At 44.1% G+C, this 20188-nt stretch overlaps 1 protein-coding gene across 1 annotated transcript; it reads left to right on the forward strand.

Moving 5' to 3' along the window:
* exoc3l2a (exocyst complex component 3-like 2a) lies at positions 1-19432 on the forward strand. The gene is made up of 14 exons (XM_080779615.1): positions 1-95; positions 2728-3307; positions 3932-4146; positions 5602-6376; positions 6489-6600; positions 6940-7050; positions 7646-7746; positions 9005-9115; positions 11722-11857; positions 12658-12780; positions 14942-15097; positions 17191-17312; positions 18885-19252; positions 19389-19432. The coding sequence occupies exons 2-13, from the start codon at positions 2754-2756 to the stop codon at positions 19210-19212; spliced, it is 2844 nt and encodes a 947-aa protein (XP_080635741.1). The 5' UTR covers positions 1-95; positions 2728-2753; the 3' UTR covers positions 19213-19252; positions 19389-19432.
* Positions 19433-20188: the final 756 nt, after the last annotated feature.

Here is a 20188-nt window from a genome sequence, read left to right on the forward strand (position 1 = left end):
CGCACACACCATCAGCTCCGCAGCCCATACATCCAGACAGACCAGCATACACCAGGATGACACTGCACTGAGACGTTGCACAGCCATCGCACCAGGTAAGAGGCATTCGCTCGACTCCTGCACCATAGCCCACTTGAGTTAGAGTGTTGACTCCAAATGGCTGGTCTACAAGCTTACAGGCCTTAAATGGTATAAGAGCTTGTGTTAACTGTGATGCTCAATGCACAGTCAAATCCTGCTTTAATTTCAGCTCTAGTTTAAACTTTCATAGTTAAATGAACACTTACATTAACACAGAATCTGCTGTGTGCCATGGGCAATTTAGTGCCATGTGTCAAGTTTGTTTTGTCCTGCAGTTTGTCATAACAGGAAAAATAATACAATAGTGAACTGACTGTATAGTGGTTAAATTCATCATGTGGTAAGAATTCTTCATTCATCTACCATCTTACTCACAATAAAAGTCAAAATATATTTACACACTATTTCACTATTTGTTCAAGCATGCAGCATCATCGCATATTTAATTCCCTTAGCAAGATTATTTCATTTCTTCAGTCATTATTTATATATTTATGCAATTCTGCAAAGTTCAATTAAATATTACAGAGGTATACAAGCTATCATATAATTAGTAAAACGACATTATTCTATTTACCCATTTCAATTAACTTGCATGTCATCAATACCCCAACATGATATGATATCCAATTATCCTGATAGATTGATTTGAAAATATATTCAGTAGACAACTAGCCAATTCTACATCGACACGTTGTGAGCTTGTAGACTGGCCATTTTAACTATTAAAAAATGTTTTTCAAAACAGTCAAAACAAAAGGCAAAGTAGTTTAGGGATAAGGGGTTTAGTCTTATATTGTTGCTTCCGTTAAAACCAATGCCGGCATATCAGATATTTGGCCTAGTTCAGTGGCTATAGATGGGCTACAACAACACAGGAAACCTAGAATAACTGAATCTTTCTTTCTTTCCAGAATTCATTCATTCTTTCTTTCTTTATTTCCAGAAATAACCAAAGAAATGCCACAGACAAAAGTAATATTAAACCACAACATATAGCACACAAACACAGATGAACACATCATGAGAATCTGCTCTCTTACAAAATACTGACACCTACTTCTAGACAATCACAGATTTCAATGAACACTTGTGTGTGTGTTGTACAATTACTACTTGAAAAAAAGATATTTTTTCAGTTTTTTTATATACGTTCTTTTCATTTCAGTCATTGCCCATGCTAGTGTTTAGATATTAAACGAGTTTGCGACAAGACAAGGTATTTGTTATAGACGAGATCTGTATTGCAGGTCTCTTAAAACAGGCAGCAGCAGCCTTAAGGTTAGTGACCTTGCAGGGTCTGGGAAAAGCTGTGAAGAAAAACAACTACAGTTGACCTGCCCTTCTTGAGCAAAGTCTGATCCCTGTTGTCCAACTGAGAATTGAGGTCATACAGCTGAATTCCCTGGTGTGAATTATGTGCAACTGTTTAAACAAATAAATTATGTTGAGGAAAAAAGAGAATGCATGCCAAGCAATATCTTCCATTGCATGAATACAATGGTTTAAACAAAGTATATTATATATCGGTTTTCCAGTGAAGGCTCTTCTAACTGCTTTAGTTTATACTCTGAACCTGAGAACCAAAGGTGACTCACAAATTACCATGAAGGCAATGCACTCAAAAAAGAATTTACTCTCTTAATATATTAATATTTGAGGATGATTGTTTTTACTAATATTTATTTGGTTTATTTGCAGTAATGCAAAAGTGTGTATGATTTATTTATTTTTACTTTAAAATGAGCATTGTACAGCATTTGACGAAGTACAATCAAATAAGTAAATATTATTTTAAAGAAACATACTTTCCTAAAGAGACCATGGATCATTCTAATGTCTATGGGCTGAAATCTGAGAGCACATGCTACTCAGTTTTGATTTAATATTATTACAAATGAATTAAATGCCAAGTTTTGGGAATTATGGGAGAACTTTTTTTCCTCACCTTACAAATGTTGACTTTCTTTTTCACCACCAAAAAGCTTCTATGTACTGTAGATGAACTGAATCGACTGCAATAGACGTAAAATCAAATTGATCATGGAGAAAAAAAAAACTAAACGAAAAGAAAAATAACATTATGCAAATGCAATGCTTCTGTTCTCACACACACCAGCTTGGCTTTTTCCCTAAAGAGGTTAATACGTAGCTGTAGAAGAATGCCAGAATATATGCCAGTGCATATTTTCAACAAGCTGAATGTAAACTGTGCTGCAAATCCACATTCATGTACAGTACTGTATGTCCATTTGGTCACGAGCACCATTGTTTATATAAGCTAGCAGTTCAACGTGTGTACAATACTGTCATAATAATATACACAACATTCTCTAAATACAGGCAATATTTACATGACATATTTCCTGGATGGCTATGTTCTAGAAAACGTGAGAGGATGTTATGCATTTCGGGCTATTATAAACAATGTCAGGGTGGCACTTGTATATGAACACATTAAAACATAGTCTAAGCATACACAGATACATTGTCCTGCTAGTCATATACGTTTAAAGTGGATACACAGAAGGACTATAGCATTGTGTCATTCATCTTACATTGCTGGAAAACTGAAAAAGAGATTTAGTCACTGGGTGATTGTATTTCATCCTACAGCGTATTCCATGTTCATGTTTTGTTTTACAGATTGTTAATCCCCTATAACTGCAACCATGCCCATTTTAAAGAAGCTCCCGGGGCGGTCGAAGAGCTGCCATGACTTCCCCAGGGTGGACGGAGCGCTCATCCTGCCCAGGATGGACCTGAACATGGCGGACCTCAATGGCCTGAACGATCTCGACGGCCTGAAGGTGCTGAAGAACAACCTGAACCCCTTCGAGGAGGTGGACCTGCTGGACGAGGAGAGGAACGAAGTGGGCCTCATCATGCAGGGCGACGTCGTCGTCAAGGGCAACAACCTCCAGCACAACAGAACGACGTCCGGCCGGGACGGAGAGGAGGAAGAGAACGAGGTCAACGCCGAGAGGCACGGAGCAGGAGGGCACCCCAAGGGGATGACGCCTCTGAGGGGGACCCTGGAGCGTATCTGCGGGGTATCACCCATCAAGACCCTCGGGAAGCTGGGGAAAGGCCTCCGCTTTCCGGGACGCAAATGCGGGACCCTACCTGCGCAACGCAGCCTCCCAGAGACCGACGCATTTCCACCAGTGAAGGAGAAAAGGAAGGGATTACGCAGAAGCTCAGAGGAAATCATGACTCTACTCCGGTAATGAGCTGAGGAAATATGAAACACCTCAACAATATTGGCGATATTGATATGTTGTTTTCCAAGATACTCAAAGACAAGGGCAATCGCAGGTCAACGACGATATGGGAGAATCAAATCAATTTTAAGATCATCTTTTTATGTGCATTGTATATTAGTGTCTGGTGTGCTGGGGTAGAAATAGAGAAAGAGTTCTATTTTAAGTGTTCAGTAAAAAGCATGGCTCAAAACATAATAAGTGTGATTGTTTCCTGTTGCCTTAGGTAATGTGTTAAGCCTACCTGTTTATACTCGGAACTCCTTTTGTTTGGCTGTGCTGCTATTTTGTGTACTGTCTGTGCTCGGTGAAAGGAACTATTTATAACCGAATCATTGTGTTTACCACAGCAGCAATAGTTTAACAGATGTAACATTACGCATTTCTAACATTCCAATCATGGGTGCTTCTTTTTCAAACGCCATAATACATTCCTCCATGGCCTGACATCTGATGCATCTGCTGCATGCCATGCCATGCTTGATGATTTTGAATAACTGCCATTCGTATAGTCGTCGATTCTAATATGTTATGTTGCAATGGGAATTATATTCACATTTGTTGTCTTGCTCCGGTTGTGTCTGCAGCTTTACAGGCCGCCGCAAGGAGATGCGCAGAGAAAGCCTGCCCTGCGGGGACCTGAGCACCGATGGAGAGGCAGAGCCGTGCCGACGTCCCTCCTTCCTCAAGATGGTCAGCTTAGGCAAGCTGAAGAGGGACTCCTCTTCCGACCGCAGCTCCCTAGAGACTGAGGACGAAACCGTGGAGGAGTCGGTGCTGAAACCCAGAGAGCCTCTTTCCGGTAAGAGACGCATTCTGAGGAGACCAAACATGGGGAAACCAGGTCAGAATATCAATCACATTGAGGAGAACCCTCGGAGAATGTACAATGTCCACACAACACACAAGGAGTTTCCTCGTGTGGTCTGTTGACTGAGAACATAAAACACTTCCTGGTCAGCTACAAAAGTATTTCCTCCCAATTCCAGACCCTTCTGATGGAGCTGAGAGGTCCACACTCACAGTCCCAGAGTCACTGGGTTCAATCAACACCAGACTGTGAAATCAGGAAATGACCTTGCTTCCTCTGCACAGGTCCCCCCAGATAGAAGTTCAACCTAGCTACTGTTCACACACAGCTCCACAGGGAGGGAAAAAGTAACCTAGCTACTGTTCAGTGTTCACACACAGCTCCACAAGTAAGGAACAAGTAACCTAGCTACTGTTCAGTGTTCACACACAGCTCCACAAGTAAGGAACAAGTAACCTAGCTACTGTTCACACACAGCTCCACAAGTAGGGAACAAGTAACATAGCTACTGTTCAGTGTTCACACACAGCTCCACAAGTAAGGAACAAGTAACCTAGCTACTGTTCACACACAGCTCCACAAGTAGGGAACAAGTAACCTAGCTACTGTTCAGTGTTCACACACAGCTCCACAAGTAGGGAACAAGTAACCTAGCTACTGTTCACACACAGCTCCACATGGAGGGAACAACCTAGCTACTGTCCACACACAGCTCCACAGGGAGGGAACAAGTAACCTAGCTACTGTTCAGTGTTCACACACAGCTCCACAAGTAAGGAACAAGTAACCTAGCTAGTAGCTACTGTTCACACACAGCTCCACAGGGAGGGAACAACCTAGCTACTGTTCACACACAGCTCCACAGATAGAAGTTCAACCTAGCTACTGTTCACACACAGCTAGAAGTTCAACCTAGCTAGTAGCTACTGTTCACACACAGCTCCACAGATAGAAGTTCAACCTAGCTACTGTTCACACACAGCTCCACAGATAGAAGTTCAACCTAGCTACTGTTCACACACAGCTCCACAGATAGAAGTTCAACCTACCTACTGTTCACACACAGCTCCACAGGGAGGGAACAATATAGCTACTGTTCACACACAGCTCCACAGGGAGGGAACAAGGCCAGCAATAGGACAGGAGCAATACATAATTATTCAATTCATTTCCAGTAACCATAACAAATTCTTACTTCCCGATACCTTTCGGTTGATTCTTATAGAATAAGAAATTAAATTAAATTTTCCGTTCATATTGATGATGCGCCCCAAATGAAAGTGAATTAATTTCACTCTGAGGATCTGTTACAGCATGTGTTTAATTATATCTCGTGCCAATAATACATTCACGAACCTTGCCTAGGCCTATATGATATCTATGATAATGTCTATGATTATGCAGGGCATCAGACTGAATCATTCGTGTCCTTATTATTTCTCTCAGTGTTGGAGATCCTACAACTGGTGAACCACCGGGACCTCCTGTCAGCCGACACTCACATCCAAGAGCTGGAGAGAGAGTGTGACGTCCTGGCACAGCTGCCCGCCACGTCCAACGCCACCCCGCCCCCGAGCTTCGGCCCGAGCCCCCCTTCCAGCACGACCTCCCTCCTGACGCCGTCCCCGTCCCCGGCCGACGACCCGTTCAGCCCCAACGCCACGCTGGACTCGGGCCGGCGGAAGGCCAAGGACGTGGAGCTCCTGTACGAGGCCCTGCAGAAGGAGATGTGGGACGTGGTGCGCGAGTCCCTCCGCCAGCCCAGCGCCGGGCCCAACCTGGGCCTGGTGGTGCTGGTGATCCAGCAGGAGGAGTACGCCGACGCCGCCTGGGCCGTGAGAGAGGAGAACAAACCGCTGCACGGGGGCGGCGGTCCCCTGGGGACGACCCCGCCCATAAGCCATCGCCCTCGCCGGCTGAAGCTGAAGTGGAGGCAGGCCGTGGCGGAGGCAGCGGACTGGAGCCTGCCCCAGCAGGCGGACACGCGGGCGGGCCAGCTGGCCTGCTACCTGGAGCGCCTCAAGAGCCGCATGGTGGACGACCTGGACGCGGCCAGGAGGAACGCCGTGTCCATCTACCCCGAGGAGTTCGCCGCCTTCCAGGTGTACGTGGAGAGCTACCACCGGGCGGTGGCCAAGCGTCTCCGGACCATCACCAGTTGCCCGCTTCAGATCACCGACGTCTACTCGCTGCTCGATTGGTTCTACAATATATACAACAGGTATGCCTCTCCCCCTGCAGGATCATCAGACCATGAATGTTTGTCAAATGAAACTTGTAAACTAAAGTATAGGTATATAGGCTATATAAACTCATTTCTGGTTTTCCATCAGGGATGTCTTAGGTAGCACTGGCACCATGACCATCAACTATGCCGCACTGGAACCTATTATACAGCAAGCAACCGTAAACAGGCTGGAGCAAGACTGCCTCAGTATTGTCACGGTAAAATATGGCTTATATATGCATCACTTCGTCTTTTTAAGTTAAACATGATCATACCATTTGCAGCATGTCATTTTTTGAGTGGTGCAACCACTCCTACAACCAGCAATGTGTGTGTCTGTGTCTATGTGACCCGTGTGTCTGTGTTCACCTATCTTATCTATGTGACGTTAATGAGCACCAGTATAATGAGTACCAGTAGGGGCGCTGTTGTGCCAGAAACAGAGAGAGATAGTGCTGCAGGGGGGGGGAGTTGCACCACTCAGTTCACACGGGTCTGATTTTTTTTTTGTTGCAATGTTGAGATTTATTTTGCATGTATAATGTTTTTTTTTCCAGGAGAAGGTGACGACGGAGCTCACTCAGGTTCTGGACGAGGAGGAGAGACGATGGGCCCAGACGTTGCACATAGAGGAGTATCAGTCTCATCTGGCTCGCTCCGTCATCCAGGTCAGTGTTGTTTTTGGCAGCACATTTCAATTTTTAGTTTTAGTCATAGTCTCTTGAATAGTTTTCACTTAGTTTTAGTCACATTTTAGTCGCCTGGAATGTATTAGTGTTAGTCTAGTCGACTAAATGTCATGCAATTTTAGTCGACTAAATCTACAGGTGATTTAGTCGACTAAAATGTGTTTTGGCGGGCCTTGATGCCATCGTAATGGCAGACGCTGCGACGCGTTGTGAGCTTGTAGATCGGCTATTTTCAGCATGCAACCATGTGTAAAATGTCTTATACTGGATCTCTTGTCCACTAGTCCCTTTATAACATGATTTTAGTCTCGTTTTTATTTCATGACGAAATTGTCGATATATTAGTCGTCATAGCTTAGTTTTCATTTAGTTTTCGTCGGTGAAAAAAGCTATTCGACGAACATTTTTCGTCTTAGTTTTAGTCGACAAAAACAACACTGATCCAGGTAGATGCATGTTTACATATTGTGGAACACGTGTATAGGAAGATGTTTTCAGTTATGTTATTATATTGGATATAATATATATATTTGTCAAAGAACCACAAAACGACATGGCTTCATTCTCATTGCAGAGGTTGAAGGAGGACCTGGACCGCTCCACGGCCGTGAACCAGTTCCTGGGGGCCAGGGTAGCGTGCTGCAGTCTCATTGGCCTGGCCGACTTCCTCTACAGGTGCGCACAATTGATTTCAGACGCTAAGTTGGATTGTGGACAATTTTATTTTCTTAACTGCTGTACATTACAGATTTCTGATGACCTGTTGAAACGGATGTCAATGTTGTAATCATGTTGTGTTCCACTTGAATGATCAAACTTAGTGAGGCAATCTGATTCAGTTGAGTCAGTGCAGTTATGGATGCTCAGAATGCGATTGGAATCATTTCAGTCACACTCACAGCGTAATTTTACTAGATAGTGCAAGGAATGTAGATTATCCTCATGTGATGTACGTTGGGTTATTAACCCATTCTGACCTGAGATCAGATTCATACGAGGTTTCCACTGGGACACACACTGGTCTGATGAACCCATTCTGACCTGAGATCAGATTCTAAAAATGTCAGTCGTTCTTCGAATTTTTCAAAAATAGCAGACCTACAAGCTCGTATCGCGCCACTCGGTGGCGCGATATGAGCTTGTAGATCTGCTATTTTTCAATAGCTAAAGCATAACATGATGCCAACACCAAAATGGGTGCCCGGTCAGAATGGGTTAAGGCTGTGTTCATATAGTACAGCTGAAGTACAGCTAAGGGTCCAACCTGTGTTAATAACAATGTTGTCTTAAAACTATGCAATTTATATCAATCTCTAAATAATATTGCATTTGCAACTGAGCATTGGTCATCAACTGTATAACCTGTGCTATAGCAGCCATAGATGTGTCCACAAAAACTATATGTTTATGGGCATAATCCATAATGTTTGTATTAACCAAATATTTGAAGAAATGATTTCATTCAATGTATCTACTGTTAAAGCTATAATAATAATAATAGTATAGAAATTGCATGGATTTTTAGAACAGTATACAGATATTCAGTTAAAGGGACACTTTTCTGGGGGTTTTATGTGTGTACTCACTGTACTGTATGGTTTTAGATATTTTAGATTTTAGTGTCCAGACGCTGTACTCACTTCCTTCCTGGACTACAATTCACATAATGCTTTGGTGCACTAATCCTACTTGTGGATAGGGGGAGGGCCGTCTTATACTGAGACAACATGTAGTCCAGGAAGGAAGTGAGACCAGTGTCTGTGACATCATGGACACTCTAAAATATCTAAAATATCTAAAACCACATATTACACACATAAAGACCCCCCAGGAAAGTGTTCTAAATCCTCTAAACTTCATTAACATGTATATTTTTTTTGCAAAAAGGGTGAAGAAGTGTCCGCTAGATATACTCATGAAAATCTATGTCTAGTTTTCAGAGGAAGGTTGAGATGTTCCACGACACTCAGGCAGAATTTGGAGATCGCGGCGATGGATATGTTTCCAGGACCATAGCTCTGGTCAACTGCTGCCCTCCTCTCAGGTATAGATGCACTTAGAAATCCACTTGCAATATCCTCATGATCCACCAGTGGGCACTGGCTCACAGGTTGGGAATTGCTCTATAATGAATAGAATGTTTCTGAAGTCATTAAGTATTTTTTCACACTATACACAGCTTCATAATACATTGGGCCTGATTCATTAAAAAGAAATACGCCACCGTTACACTGTGGCGGAAACAGATATCGTATTTATCCGTCCGATCAAGCTACGTTGAGATGACGTGTTATTCAGAGAGCGGTGTGTACCACAGGTGCGCTGGCGTATCGCAGGTGTATGTCATACTGAATGCAGTGGGTGCAAAGTGATCGGAAAAGCACCCGACAACCTCATTTGCATTGATCCACGCCCCATATCGCACCATAAAAGGCTTCAAGCATGACTCAGCAGACAGCAGTTTGGTCTGTCAAAAAAAGAAAAAAGGCTTTGCAGCCGCAGACTATGCGGCTTCACAGCCGCGGTCAATGCATGAATATAGCCCGCACTCTATTAAAATGTCCACAACGGTGCGTGCTCCGCTGCTGAAGCAATATCATTATAATTTATTTAATTAAGTTCGGGACCAAGGCGGGTGCTGCACTCACACCTTTGCAGTCAGAGGTAAAATATAGGCTATCCGATATTTAAAATATCGGATATATGTCAATGCAAAAGTCGTCTTTTGAGAGAGAGAGAGAGAGAGAGAGAGAGAGAGAGGGGAGAGAGGGAGGGGGGCATGGCTTGCGCGATAAAGAACAGTAGCCTACAAGCATATACATTCATAAGTGAATAATTGGGATCCTCTTGTCTGAAGAATTTAAGAAATTATAATCCAGTGAGTTTATCCAGTGAGTTAAACTATTCTGTGTGTGGCATCCATGCATGTGATCAATATCAATACATGATATTAATTTGTACTGTTCACCACACGACCAAATGCTATATTACAACTCGGCAATGATAAGCCCTTATAGGCTACTGATGAATGCACCTGAGGGTTATAAAAAAAGAAACAACACTCGCCTGCAGAAGTAAAATAGATATCCGATGTATGTAATCATGATGTCGTCATATTAAAATGATTCGCGGGACACGGCAAACTCATGATGAGATCAATGTAGTAGGCCTAGCCTACAGCATATAGCCTACACAGCTACAACGTTGCCCATATTATAATTAATTAAGGTGAGCTGGCTTAAAACTGACTGGCCAAATTGCACGCTGTGGATTTATAGCCCTCGTCGTGACTGCTGTCTGTCTGTCAGACCGGCACGTCTGTCAGTCTGTGAACCATAGAATGCCATAGATAGACCATATAACAGTCGGGCCAGGCCGTGTTCTGTCCTTGCCGGGCTCACCGCGCCGTTATATTAATTTTCCAATGTAAATTTCACCCAGATTGGACTCGGTTCAGCGGCCGCATGCTGCTGTCCCCCCCCCCCCCCCCACACACACACACACACACACACCGACAGTCAGAGAACTGACTCACTAAACAACACTAACACAAACTAAACAACGTTGGATTCGTACAGTGCAGAATGCAGATAAGTGTAGGCCTATGTTCTTATTATAATTGTGAGTTTGTTTTTTAACATGCAGCGCGAGTCCACGGGAGCCGATCTACAAGCTCACAACGCACTGCGAGTAGCCTAGAGAAGGCTGTCAAGTGAGCAGCGCAATCGCGCATGCTATAGAAATATCCTAATAAATAAATAAAAAGGTGTCGCTTGCAGGGGCAGTTTCCTTATGGGACTTGACTCTAGAATGCATGCATAGGCATACAAGTGCAAGTGCACTCGGCTTTTATATATCATTTTTTTATGTGCTGAACAATGTTAGGGTCGGGACACATGCCTACATATTTTATCTGCGATTTGGGAACTATTTATTGATTCAGCATGAAGACTAAAGCCTTCTGAATATATCCGTAAATTCGTCCGCCACCTAAAGAGGTCCCGTGGGATTTTACGGAGTTTCCGACCAACCTACGTGAGCGTCAAGTTCACGGCCATTTCCATGAATTCCAAATTAATGTGGGAAATCCACGTAAATGCCTTTCCGCTAGCTTCACGTCATTATATCAGCGTAAACGCGTTGAAGAATCAGGCCCATTGTGTGTATACCAGGTCCTTTGTGTGCAGTGTGACCCACTATGAACAGCTTCATAACTTTGTGTCAGTGTTGATTTCGTCGACTAAAACTAAGTTCGTCGACTACCTTTTTTTCACTGACAAAGACTAAATGGAAACTAAATGAAAAATGAAAGACTAAAACTAAGACTAAATGTATTGACAATTTCGTCCACAAATAAACACTGGACTAAAATGTTTGCAAGGGACTAGCGGACAAGACATCAGGTATACGTCATTTTACACTCGGTTGACGCATTGTGAGCTTGTAGGTCGGCTATTTTTATAAGTGTAAAATCAGCCATTATGACGACATCAAGGCCCGCCAAAATAAATTTTAGTCGACAGAATCAACTGTAGATTTAGTCGGCTAAAACTAGACAAAATGAAGTTTCAGTCCAAAGACTATATATATATTGACTAAAATAGAAATTTGCTGCCAAAAACAACAGTGCTTCGTGTGCATGTACACCAGGTCCTTCGTGCTGCGCTGCAGGCAGTGTGACCCACAAGGCAGTGAGGCATCGGCGCAGAAGGCCAACCATTGTCTGGACAGGATCATCAAACAGTCAGTGAGGGTGCTGGTGGACAGACTGTTTGAGCACATCAGGGTGAGTTTTACATTTTGTCTTTTTTAACTCTTTTAGCCATATGGCCTTATCTTCCAATGAACCCATTTAGACCTGACGTCAACGTTTAAAAAAATGTCTTCTAAATTCTGACAGTTTTCTGAAATACTCTATGTTTCTATGTCCGTGCTGCTCAATATTTCATGTCGACCCCCATCTGAAAATATGTTAATCCAGGGACCCCTCAGAAGCAAAGATTTGAGTTAAGCTCATAGCGCGGAACCGCGCTATGAGCTTGTAGATCTGCTATTTGTTAACAGCTAAAGTATAACAGAATGCTTAAAACACCAAAAGGGGTTCTCGCCCAGAATGGGTTAAGAGTCCAGTGAGAAATAAATAAAAACATTACAGAATACATTGCATTACAGAATACACTAATGATAATTATCACAGCATATATCAAAATACGTCATATTACTACTACTCACTCACCAACTCACTCACTCACTCACTCACTCACTCACCCACACACTCACTCACTCACTCACTCACTCACTCACTCACCCGCACACACACACACACCTACACAAACAAAAAACTAAACAAAACAAAACAAAAAATCACAAAATAATAATAAACCACTCAATAAAAAGCAATCCCAGCTATCATATAACTGCCCTAAAAATAAAAGGTCGGCTTCTGATACTAATTTTTATTTTTGGTAAAACATAAGAAGAAGAAAGTGAGAAGAATTGTCTAAAAAAACCCATCTAAATACAGTTCATTTTCATGCATGTGGAATATTTTCTCTATTAATCAGAGTGCATCTGTTGCTGCTCTAGCCTTTCTTTGACAAGCTGGTCAAGAGGAAATGGTTGAACAACCAAGAAGCATTTGAGGCCATCGAAGCCAGTATCAAACAACACTTCAAGAAGTTCAGAAGGATGGACCCCCCACCATATCAGGTATTTGTTGTTTCAGTAACTGCTAAAATAAATAATAGTTTTGTGCACCCGTTCAGCTTGATTACTAGTTACTGCTCGACAGACTCTAGTGGGTGAGGTACACAGGCGGGTTCTGGTTGAATATATCCTATTTACTGTTTGACAGACTCTAGTGGGTGAGGTACACAGGCTGGTTCTGGTTGAATATGTCCTATTTACTGTTTGACAGACTCTAGTGGGTGAGGTACACAGGCTGGTTCTGGTTGAATATGTCCTATTTACTGTTTGACAGACTCTAGTGGGTGAGGTACACAGGCGGGTTCTGGTTGAATATGTCCTATTTACTGTTTGACAGACTCTAGTGGGTGAGGTACACAGGCAGGTTCTGGTTGAATATGTCCTATTTACTGTTTGACAGACTCTAGTGGGTGAGGTACACAGGCGGGTTCTGGTTGAATATGTCCTATTTACTGTTTGACAGACTCTAGTGGGTGAGGTACACAGGCGGGTTCTGGTTGAATATGTCCTATTTACTGTTTGACAGACTCTAGTGGGTGAGGTACACAGGCGGGTTCTGGTTGAATATGTCCTATTTACTGTTTGACAGACTCTAGTGGGTGAGGTACACAGGCGGGTTCTGGTTGAATATGTCCTATTTACTGTTTGACAGACTCTAGTGGGTGAGGTACACAGGCGGGTTCTGGTTGAATATGTCCTATTTACTGTTTGACAGACTCTAGTGGGTGAGGTACACAGGCGGGTTCTGGTTGAATATGTCCTATTTACTGTTTGACAGACTCTAGTGGGTGAGGTACACAGGCGGGTTCTGGTTGAATATGTCCTATTTACTGTTTGACAGACTCTAGTGGGTGAGGTACACAGGCGGGTTCTGGTTGAATATGTCCTATTTACTGTTTGACAGACTCTAGTGGGTGAGGTACACAGGCGGGTTCTGGTTGAATATGTCCTATTTACTGTTTGACAGACTCTAGTGGGTGAGGTACACAGGCTGGTTCTGGTTGAATATGTCCTATTTACTGTTTGACAGACTCTAGTGGGTGAGGTACACAGGCGGGTTCTGGTTGAATATGTCCTATTTACTGTTTGACAGACTCTAGTGGGTGAGGTACACAGGCGGGTTCTGGTTGAATATGTCCTATTTACTGTTTGACAGACTCTAGTGGGTGAGGTACACAGGCGGGTTCTGGTTGAATATGTCCTATTTACTGTTTGACAGACTCTAGTGGGTGAGGTACACAGGCGGGTTCTGGTTGAATATGTCCTATTTACTGTTTGACAGACTCTAGTGGGTGAGGTACACAGGCGGGTTCTGGTTGAATATGTCCTATTTACTGTTTGACAGACTCTAGTGGGTGAGGTACACAGGCGGGTTCTGGTTGAATATGTCCTATTTACTGTTCGACAGACTCTAGTGGGTGAGGTACACAGGCTGGTTCTGGTTGAATATGTCCTATTTACTGTTTGACAGACTCTAGTGGGTGAGGTACACAGGCGGGTTCTGGTTGAATATGTCCTATTTACTGTTTGACAGACTCTAGTGGGTGAGGTACACAGGCTGGTTCTGGTTGAATATGTCCTATTTACTGTTTGACAGACTCTAGTGGGTGAGGTACACAGGCGGGTTCTGGTTGAATATGTCCTATTTACTGTTTGACAGACTCTAGTGGGTGAGGTACACAGGCGGGTTCTGGTTGAATATGTCCTATTTACTGTTTGACAGACTCTAGTGGGTGAGGTACACAGGCGGGTTCTGGTTGAATATGTCCTATTTACTGTTTGACAGACTCTAGTGGGTGAGGTACACAGGCGGGTTCTGGTTGAATATGTCCTATTTACTGTTCGACAGACTCTAGTGGGTGAGGTACACAGGCGGGTTCTGGTTGAATATGTCCTATTTACTGTTTGACAGACTCTAGTGGGTGAGGTACACAGGCTGGTTCTGGTTGAATATGTCCTATTTACTGTTTGACAGACTCTAGTGGGTGAGGTACACAGGCGGGTTCTGGTTGAATATGTCCTATTTACTGTTTGACAGACTCTAGTGGGTGAGGTACACAGGCTGGTTCTGGTTGAATATGTCCTATTTACTGTTTGACAGACTCTAGTGGGTGAGGTACACAGGCGGGTTCTGGTTGAATATGTCCTATTTACTGTTTGACAGACTCTAGTGGGTGAGGTACACAGGCGGGTTCTGGTTGAATATGTCCGAGCCATCATGCGCGGACGGCTCATCTGCACATCCCTGAAGATGAGGAAGAGGGTGGCTTTCCGGTTGCAGGATGAGGCCAAACAACTCAAAGGGCTCTTCAAGGATTTGGTGAGTTTGCTCTTCAGATATTCTGCCTCCACACTGAGTCCACACTTTGTTCGTCTTTCCTCTGTTAAAGTTTCGACCCTCTCGTTTGTATGCGGAAGTTGGCGAGAACTTCTGGGAACTCACATTAGGCTGACCTTATCCTAACCCTTTGGTGCAAATAGCTGCTCACAGTGAGCCTGCAGATCAGCTATTTTCAATGAAGATGTTGATTGATTGATTTTACGGGGGCCAGTTTCTAATTGCAGACGTCCGTAGGTGCCCTTTGAGAGCGGTTCTGAAGGAGTCAAGGGATTCACATGTCTTAATGACTGTTGGTAGGGCGTTCCACATTTTGGTGGCATAGGAGCAAAATTATTTTAGTCCCTTGTTTGTGCCGAATCTGGGTTGAACCTCTGGTGTTGTGGGTGTGGAGGACTTCGTTGACATTATGCTTAAGGAAGTATCTAGACAGGTACATGGGTATCTTGGTGGTGTAGCGAATCTTGTGGACCAGACCCATTGCAAGATGCTGTACTCTGTCGTCAACCCTAAGCCATTCCAGCACTGTCAAAATGGGCAGGGGTGAGGTGGGTTCAGGGAGTGAGGCCAAGTAGTAGCCTGACCATGTTTGGTGGGCGGTCGGTGACTCAGGGGTATAGAGATGGTTGGATGGTAACTGCAAGGTTCCCAGTTCGAACCCGGGCTCCCCCAGAGTTGGTGTCGAAGTGTCCTTGAGCAAGACACTGAACCCCTAATTGCTCCTGATGTGCTGGTTGGTGCCTTGCATGGTTTCCGCCGCCAGCGGTGTATGAATGTGTGCGTGAATGGGTGAATGTAATGCACAATCTATGTAATAAAGGATAAATAAATTGGATAAAAGCGCTATATAAATGCACCATTTTCTATTTACCATTTAGAAGGAAAATAGGAGTAGGATAAACCTAGAAACCCCCATTTAGAGTTTAGACACCTATACCAAAAAAGCTGAGTCTTGAAAGTATTGACCGAAAGTGGACAGAGCAATGCAGCCGATCTGGCAACTTTGAATGGAACCTGACCCTGCCAGGTCAGGGATAACTCTGAAAAATGGCTGCCATCACCGAGATGGAGATTGATGAAGTGAGCCTACGTTAGAGCTAACCAGAGAGGGGAAGAGGGACTAAAAGGAACTGGGCCTGCCAACGTGGCATTTTGCCCTTTCTGCGTTTGAGTTCAAACAAGTGTCCGTCACCTCGGCTGACAACAGGAAGCCTCTGTGTCCAGGAGGAACTTCCTGTTCCTGTCAGCTGCGCTATGCTTTGATGTGGCTCTTGGGAACGTGGCCTTGATGGCCCTTTTTTCGGTGAAGAGCAGGACAAAGTATCTGTGGAAATGGCAGGAGGATGCGATTTTAATGGCTGGCTAAAAAAAAAACCAACAGAGATATTTTTAGTGAAAGCCAAGCCAAACTTACTTGTCTTTTCTTTTCTTTTTTTTTCTTAAAGGGGAAAAAAACAACCTGGAAAGACAAATGTAATGGGGCTCGGGCCTGTGTTATTGACTTTTCTGAACTAATTATTTAGCTAACCTAATTGTTCACAGTTTAACATGTTCAGCAGATTGTGTGACGCCGCTTTGTTGTAGAGTGGCGGGGGGGGGGGGTCAGTGGATCAGGGCTAGAATGGCTGGATGATGGTAAACGCAAGGTTGCCAGTTCGAACCCGGGCTCCCTCAGAGTTGGTGTCGAAGTATCCTTGAGCAAGACACTGAACCCCTAATTGCTCCCGATGTGCTGGTTGGTACCTTGCATGGTTTCCGCCGCCATCGGTGTGTGAATGTGTGTGTGTGTGTGTGTGTGTGTGTGTGTGTGTGTGTGTGTGTGTGAATGGGTGAATGTAATGCACAATCTATGTAAAGCGCCTTGGATAAAGGCACTATTTAAATGCACCATTTACCATTTAGAGTAGACGGTATACAGAGCTACTGTACCGTAGCAACATCTGCAAAAAAGATCTGCAATGACAGTTATGATTCGATTATGGCGATGGGTGTTTAATTGCTATACCCATTACCTTTGATAACGTAATGGTTGCTAATACTTGCTAATCAAGTTTGTTCATTCATGCCTCTTGCAGGACTCGAGCTCCGCCTGGCTGGACAGCGTTATTGGTCACCTGGCTGACATCATTCTCCTGGAGGACACGCCCTCCATTCAGATGGAGGTTGCAGTCCTTGTGAAAGAATTTCCAGATATACGGTGAGGACTTTGTGAACATGTTTTACTATCGTGGTTATATATACCGGGAATTGGGTTAAGAGTCATTCATGAAGACACGCTATCCCCAAAGGATCCATGTTCTTTTATGGGTCCTCCTACACATTCAGTGCTGTTTTTGGCACATTGCCTTAAGGGTTGGAGGGAAATCGAAAGAGAGTGTATAGCTTTTTTTCCCTTTTTTTTTCTTTTCTTGGTTGACACAATAGATCAAAACAAGGAAAAGAAGCACGGAAACATATCTACATTAACGTGGCTATTTCTGGCGTGGAATGAGGGTGTTTTGAGAGTGGAAGAGATGGAGGGGCCTCCAGGGGGAGTCCCACGCCGCTGACTGTTTGTGTGCTGCTCGGGGGCTCAGGTGATAGTTGGCAAAGCACCACCGTGTGTGACGCATGGCCAAGCGCTGGAGCAGACAGGAAGCTGCCGCGGAGTACTTCCGGTTCCTGCCAGCCTGCGAGGAGACAGTCTGGTGCCACGCATGGAATCAAAGAGGGGGGAGGGGAGGGGGGGGGGTGTTGAGAAGGAAAGGAAAACAGCCGTTCAGACCTCAAGTGATGCTAACTTAAGGATCTGCTTACCTTGTTTGTTTACATGCCTAGCATCCCCCCGCTGGTATTTTTGGAGATCAAAGACTGATAGCCAGGGTTGGCTTTGCCAACTGTCTCAGCCCATGTTCACGGCACGCACACAAGCAAGCAAGCACGCATGCACGCACGCATGCACGCACGCACGCACGCACGCACGCACGCACACACACACACACACACACACACACACACACACACACACACACACACACACACACACACACACACACACACACACACACACACCTAAAGATTCAATTTCACTCTTCTCCCTTGTCCTTGAGTTAAACGTTATGTTCCTTATTCAGTCAAACAGATTATTTAAAATGTCCATGTCTCTCCAGTCCCCATGCTTAGTCGCTGCATGCCAATTCTACTCATTTGGTCCCCGCCACTGCCAAGTGTACTTACTTTACAACACTTAAAAGGTGCCCACTTTTTACATTCATTTTTTTTTTGACATATTTTTTATTTTAAGACGGACGCCCCTGGATGAATCAGAGAGAGTCCGATCGAGGCCAGATCAACCTATGTCACATCATAACTATAGTCAGATCTGGCCCAGAATATGAGCTATATTATTTAAACTGGTGAAGGACGTCCTGGAAACGACGTAAAGATCATCCCCATATAGGTCCTGTGATCTGGCCTAGTCCTGAACGTCACCGGGAGTCACTGGAGGGCGTCATCGTAACGTCATCATGACGTCATTTGACTTGCTGGGAAGCCGGGGGGCACTGTGGAGAAATCTATAACCCCATGTCTCCTCTGTGTGTGGCGGGCATGATGTACAGTATACCCCGGACGGTTACCCCACCAAAAGAGGATGGACTGGCACATCTGCGAATGATACACAAGACACATATCCTATTTCAATTAACAATAACCCCCCCATCCCTCCCTCTCTTCTATATTCCTCCCTTCCATATACTTTCCCTTCCTTCCCTTCCCTTCCCTCCCACAGGAAGAAGCACGTCTCCACCCTGCTGAACGTCCGAGGGATGATGCGGCAGGCGGAGCGGCAGGAGATCCTCAACGTGGTCAAAGACTTTGAGTGCCGCGGCACGGCGGCGGCCGCCCTCCTGTGCCGGGACCACGCCCTCTTCGCGGACATCCCCGTCACGTCGGAGGTCCACTGCATCAGCCTGGGCTTCCTCCGCCTCGCCATGAGCGTCACCGACTGGTTCTCGGAGCACCGGCCCAGAGAGCGCCCCCACCACCACCCCCAGTCCTCTGAAACTACCCAAACGACTGCGGAAGACACAAATAAAGTTCACTGCAGGGACGACTAAAGCCTTTCGTATTCAGATGCTTTATTGGGGTGCATACTTAGTTTAGACTAGTCATTGGTTAGACATGGGTTAAGGTTAGGTTTAGGTGTGCTGCCCCGTGGGAGGTTAGGGTTTAGGGTGAGGGTTTGAGATGGGTTGTAGTTGTAGGACTAATGACTGGTCTAACCAATGACTAGTCTAAACCAAAAACTGTCTAAACTAAGTACTGCACCCGCTTTATTAAGACAAGGAATCACAGAGATACTGTGAAATATATACAGGCGATGTTGTGTACTATTATGCACCTTGACAAAAGAATAGTTGTACTACCGGCTATTGTTTCCAAAGAGTGACAGCATTATGAAAGCGCATTTAATGTAACGTAAATGAAGACACTTGACCTCAGGTACTGTACACGCTCACTGACTTTCAGACATACCCAAAACAATTGTTTTAGATGGAGCGTTTTTCGATGGAAACGTGAAATAGACTGTATATACACCTATAGATCAATTTATTTAGTTTTAGCTGTTATTCACATTCCCCCAAAAAAAATCTAATTATGCTTCATTATTTTACAATGTCGATTTTTCAAGTTTTTCATAAATGTATACCTCCGAACGATAACAGTAGAGCTTTCTGTCAACCAGTGCAATGCAATATGGTCAACAATAATATTGTTGACCATATTGCATTGCACTGGTTGACATCTATTTCTGAAATAGGCTTCAAATGCTTAAACAGCATATTATGCTGTTTAAGCATTTGAAGCCTATTTCAGAAATAGTGAAAGTCATGATGTATTGTTGTGAGCTTGTAGATCTGCTATGTTCACAATTTCTTTTTAAACCTTTGCCTATATTGAATACGGGCGCCAGGTTGAAAGTGGTTAAGAAATATTGTGTCACCAGGCCAAGTAACTTGTCCCTCTGAAAGTGTTGTGGATAGATGATAGTGCACAGCCTTCCTATGTTACATATGGCTAACATATGTTAGG

The sequence above is a fragment of the Protomyctophum bolini genome, assembly GCF_963924005.1.
Source record: "Protomyctophum bolini genome assembly, chromosome: 13".
Classification (NCBI taxonomy): Eukaryota; Metazoa; Chordata; class Actinopteri; order Myctophiformes; family Myctophidae; genus Protomyctophum; species Protomyctophum bolini.

Excerpts from the sequence above, each read along its gene's own strand:
- exoc3l2a (XM_080779615.1), top strand. The coding sequence starts at position 2,754 with ATGCCCATTTTAAAGAAGCTCCCGGGGCGGTCGAAGAGCTGCCATGAC. Across the intron at positions 6,377-6,488 it reads TTCTACAATATATACAACAG|GGATGTCTTAGGTAGCACTG; the intron begins GTATGCCTCTCC and ends GTTTTCCATCAG. Across the intron at positions 7,051-7,645 it reads TGGCTCGCTCCGTCATCCAG|AGGTTGAAGGAGGACCTGGA; the intron begins GTCAGTGTTGTT and ends TTCTCATTGCAG.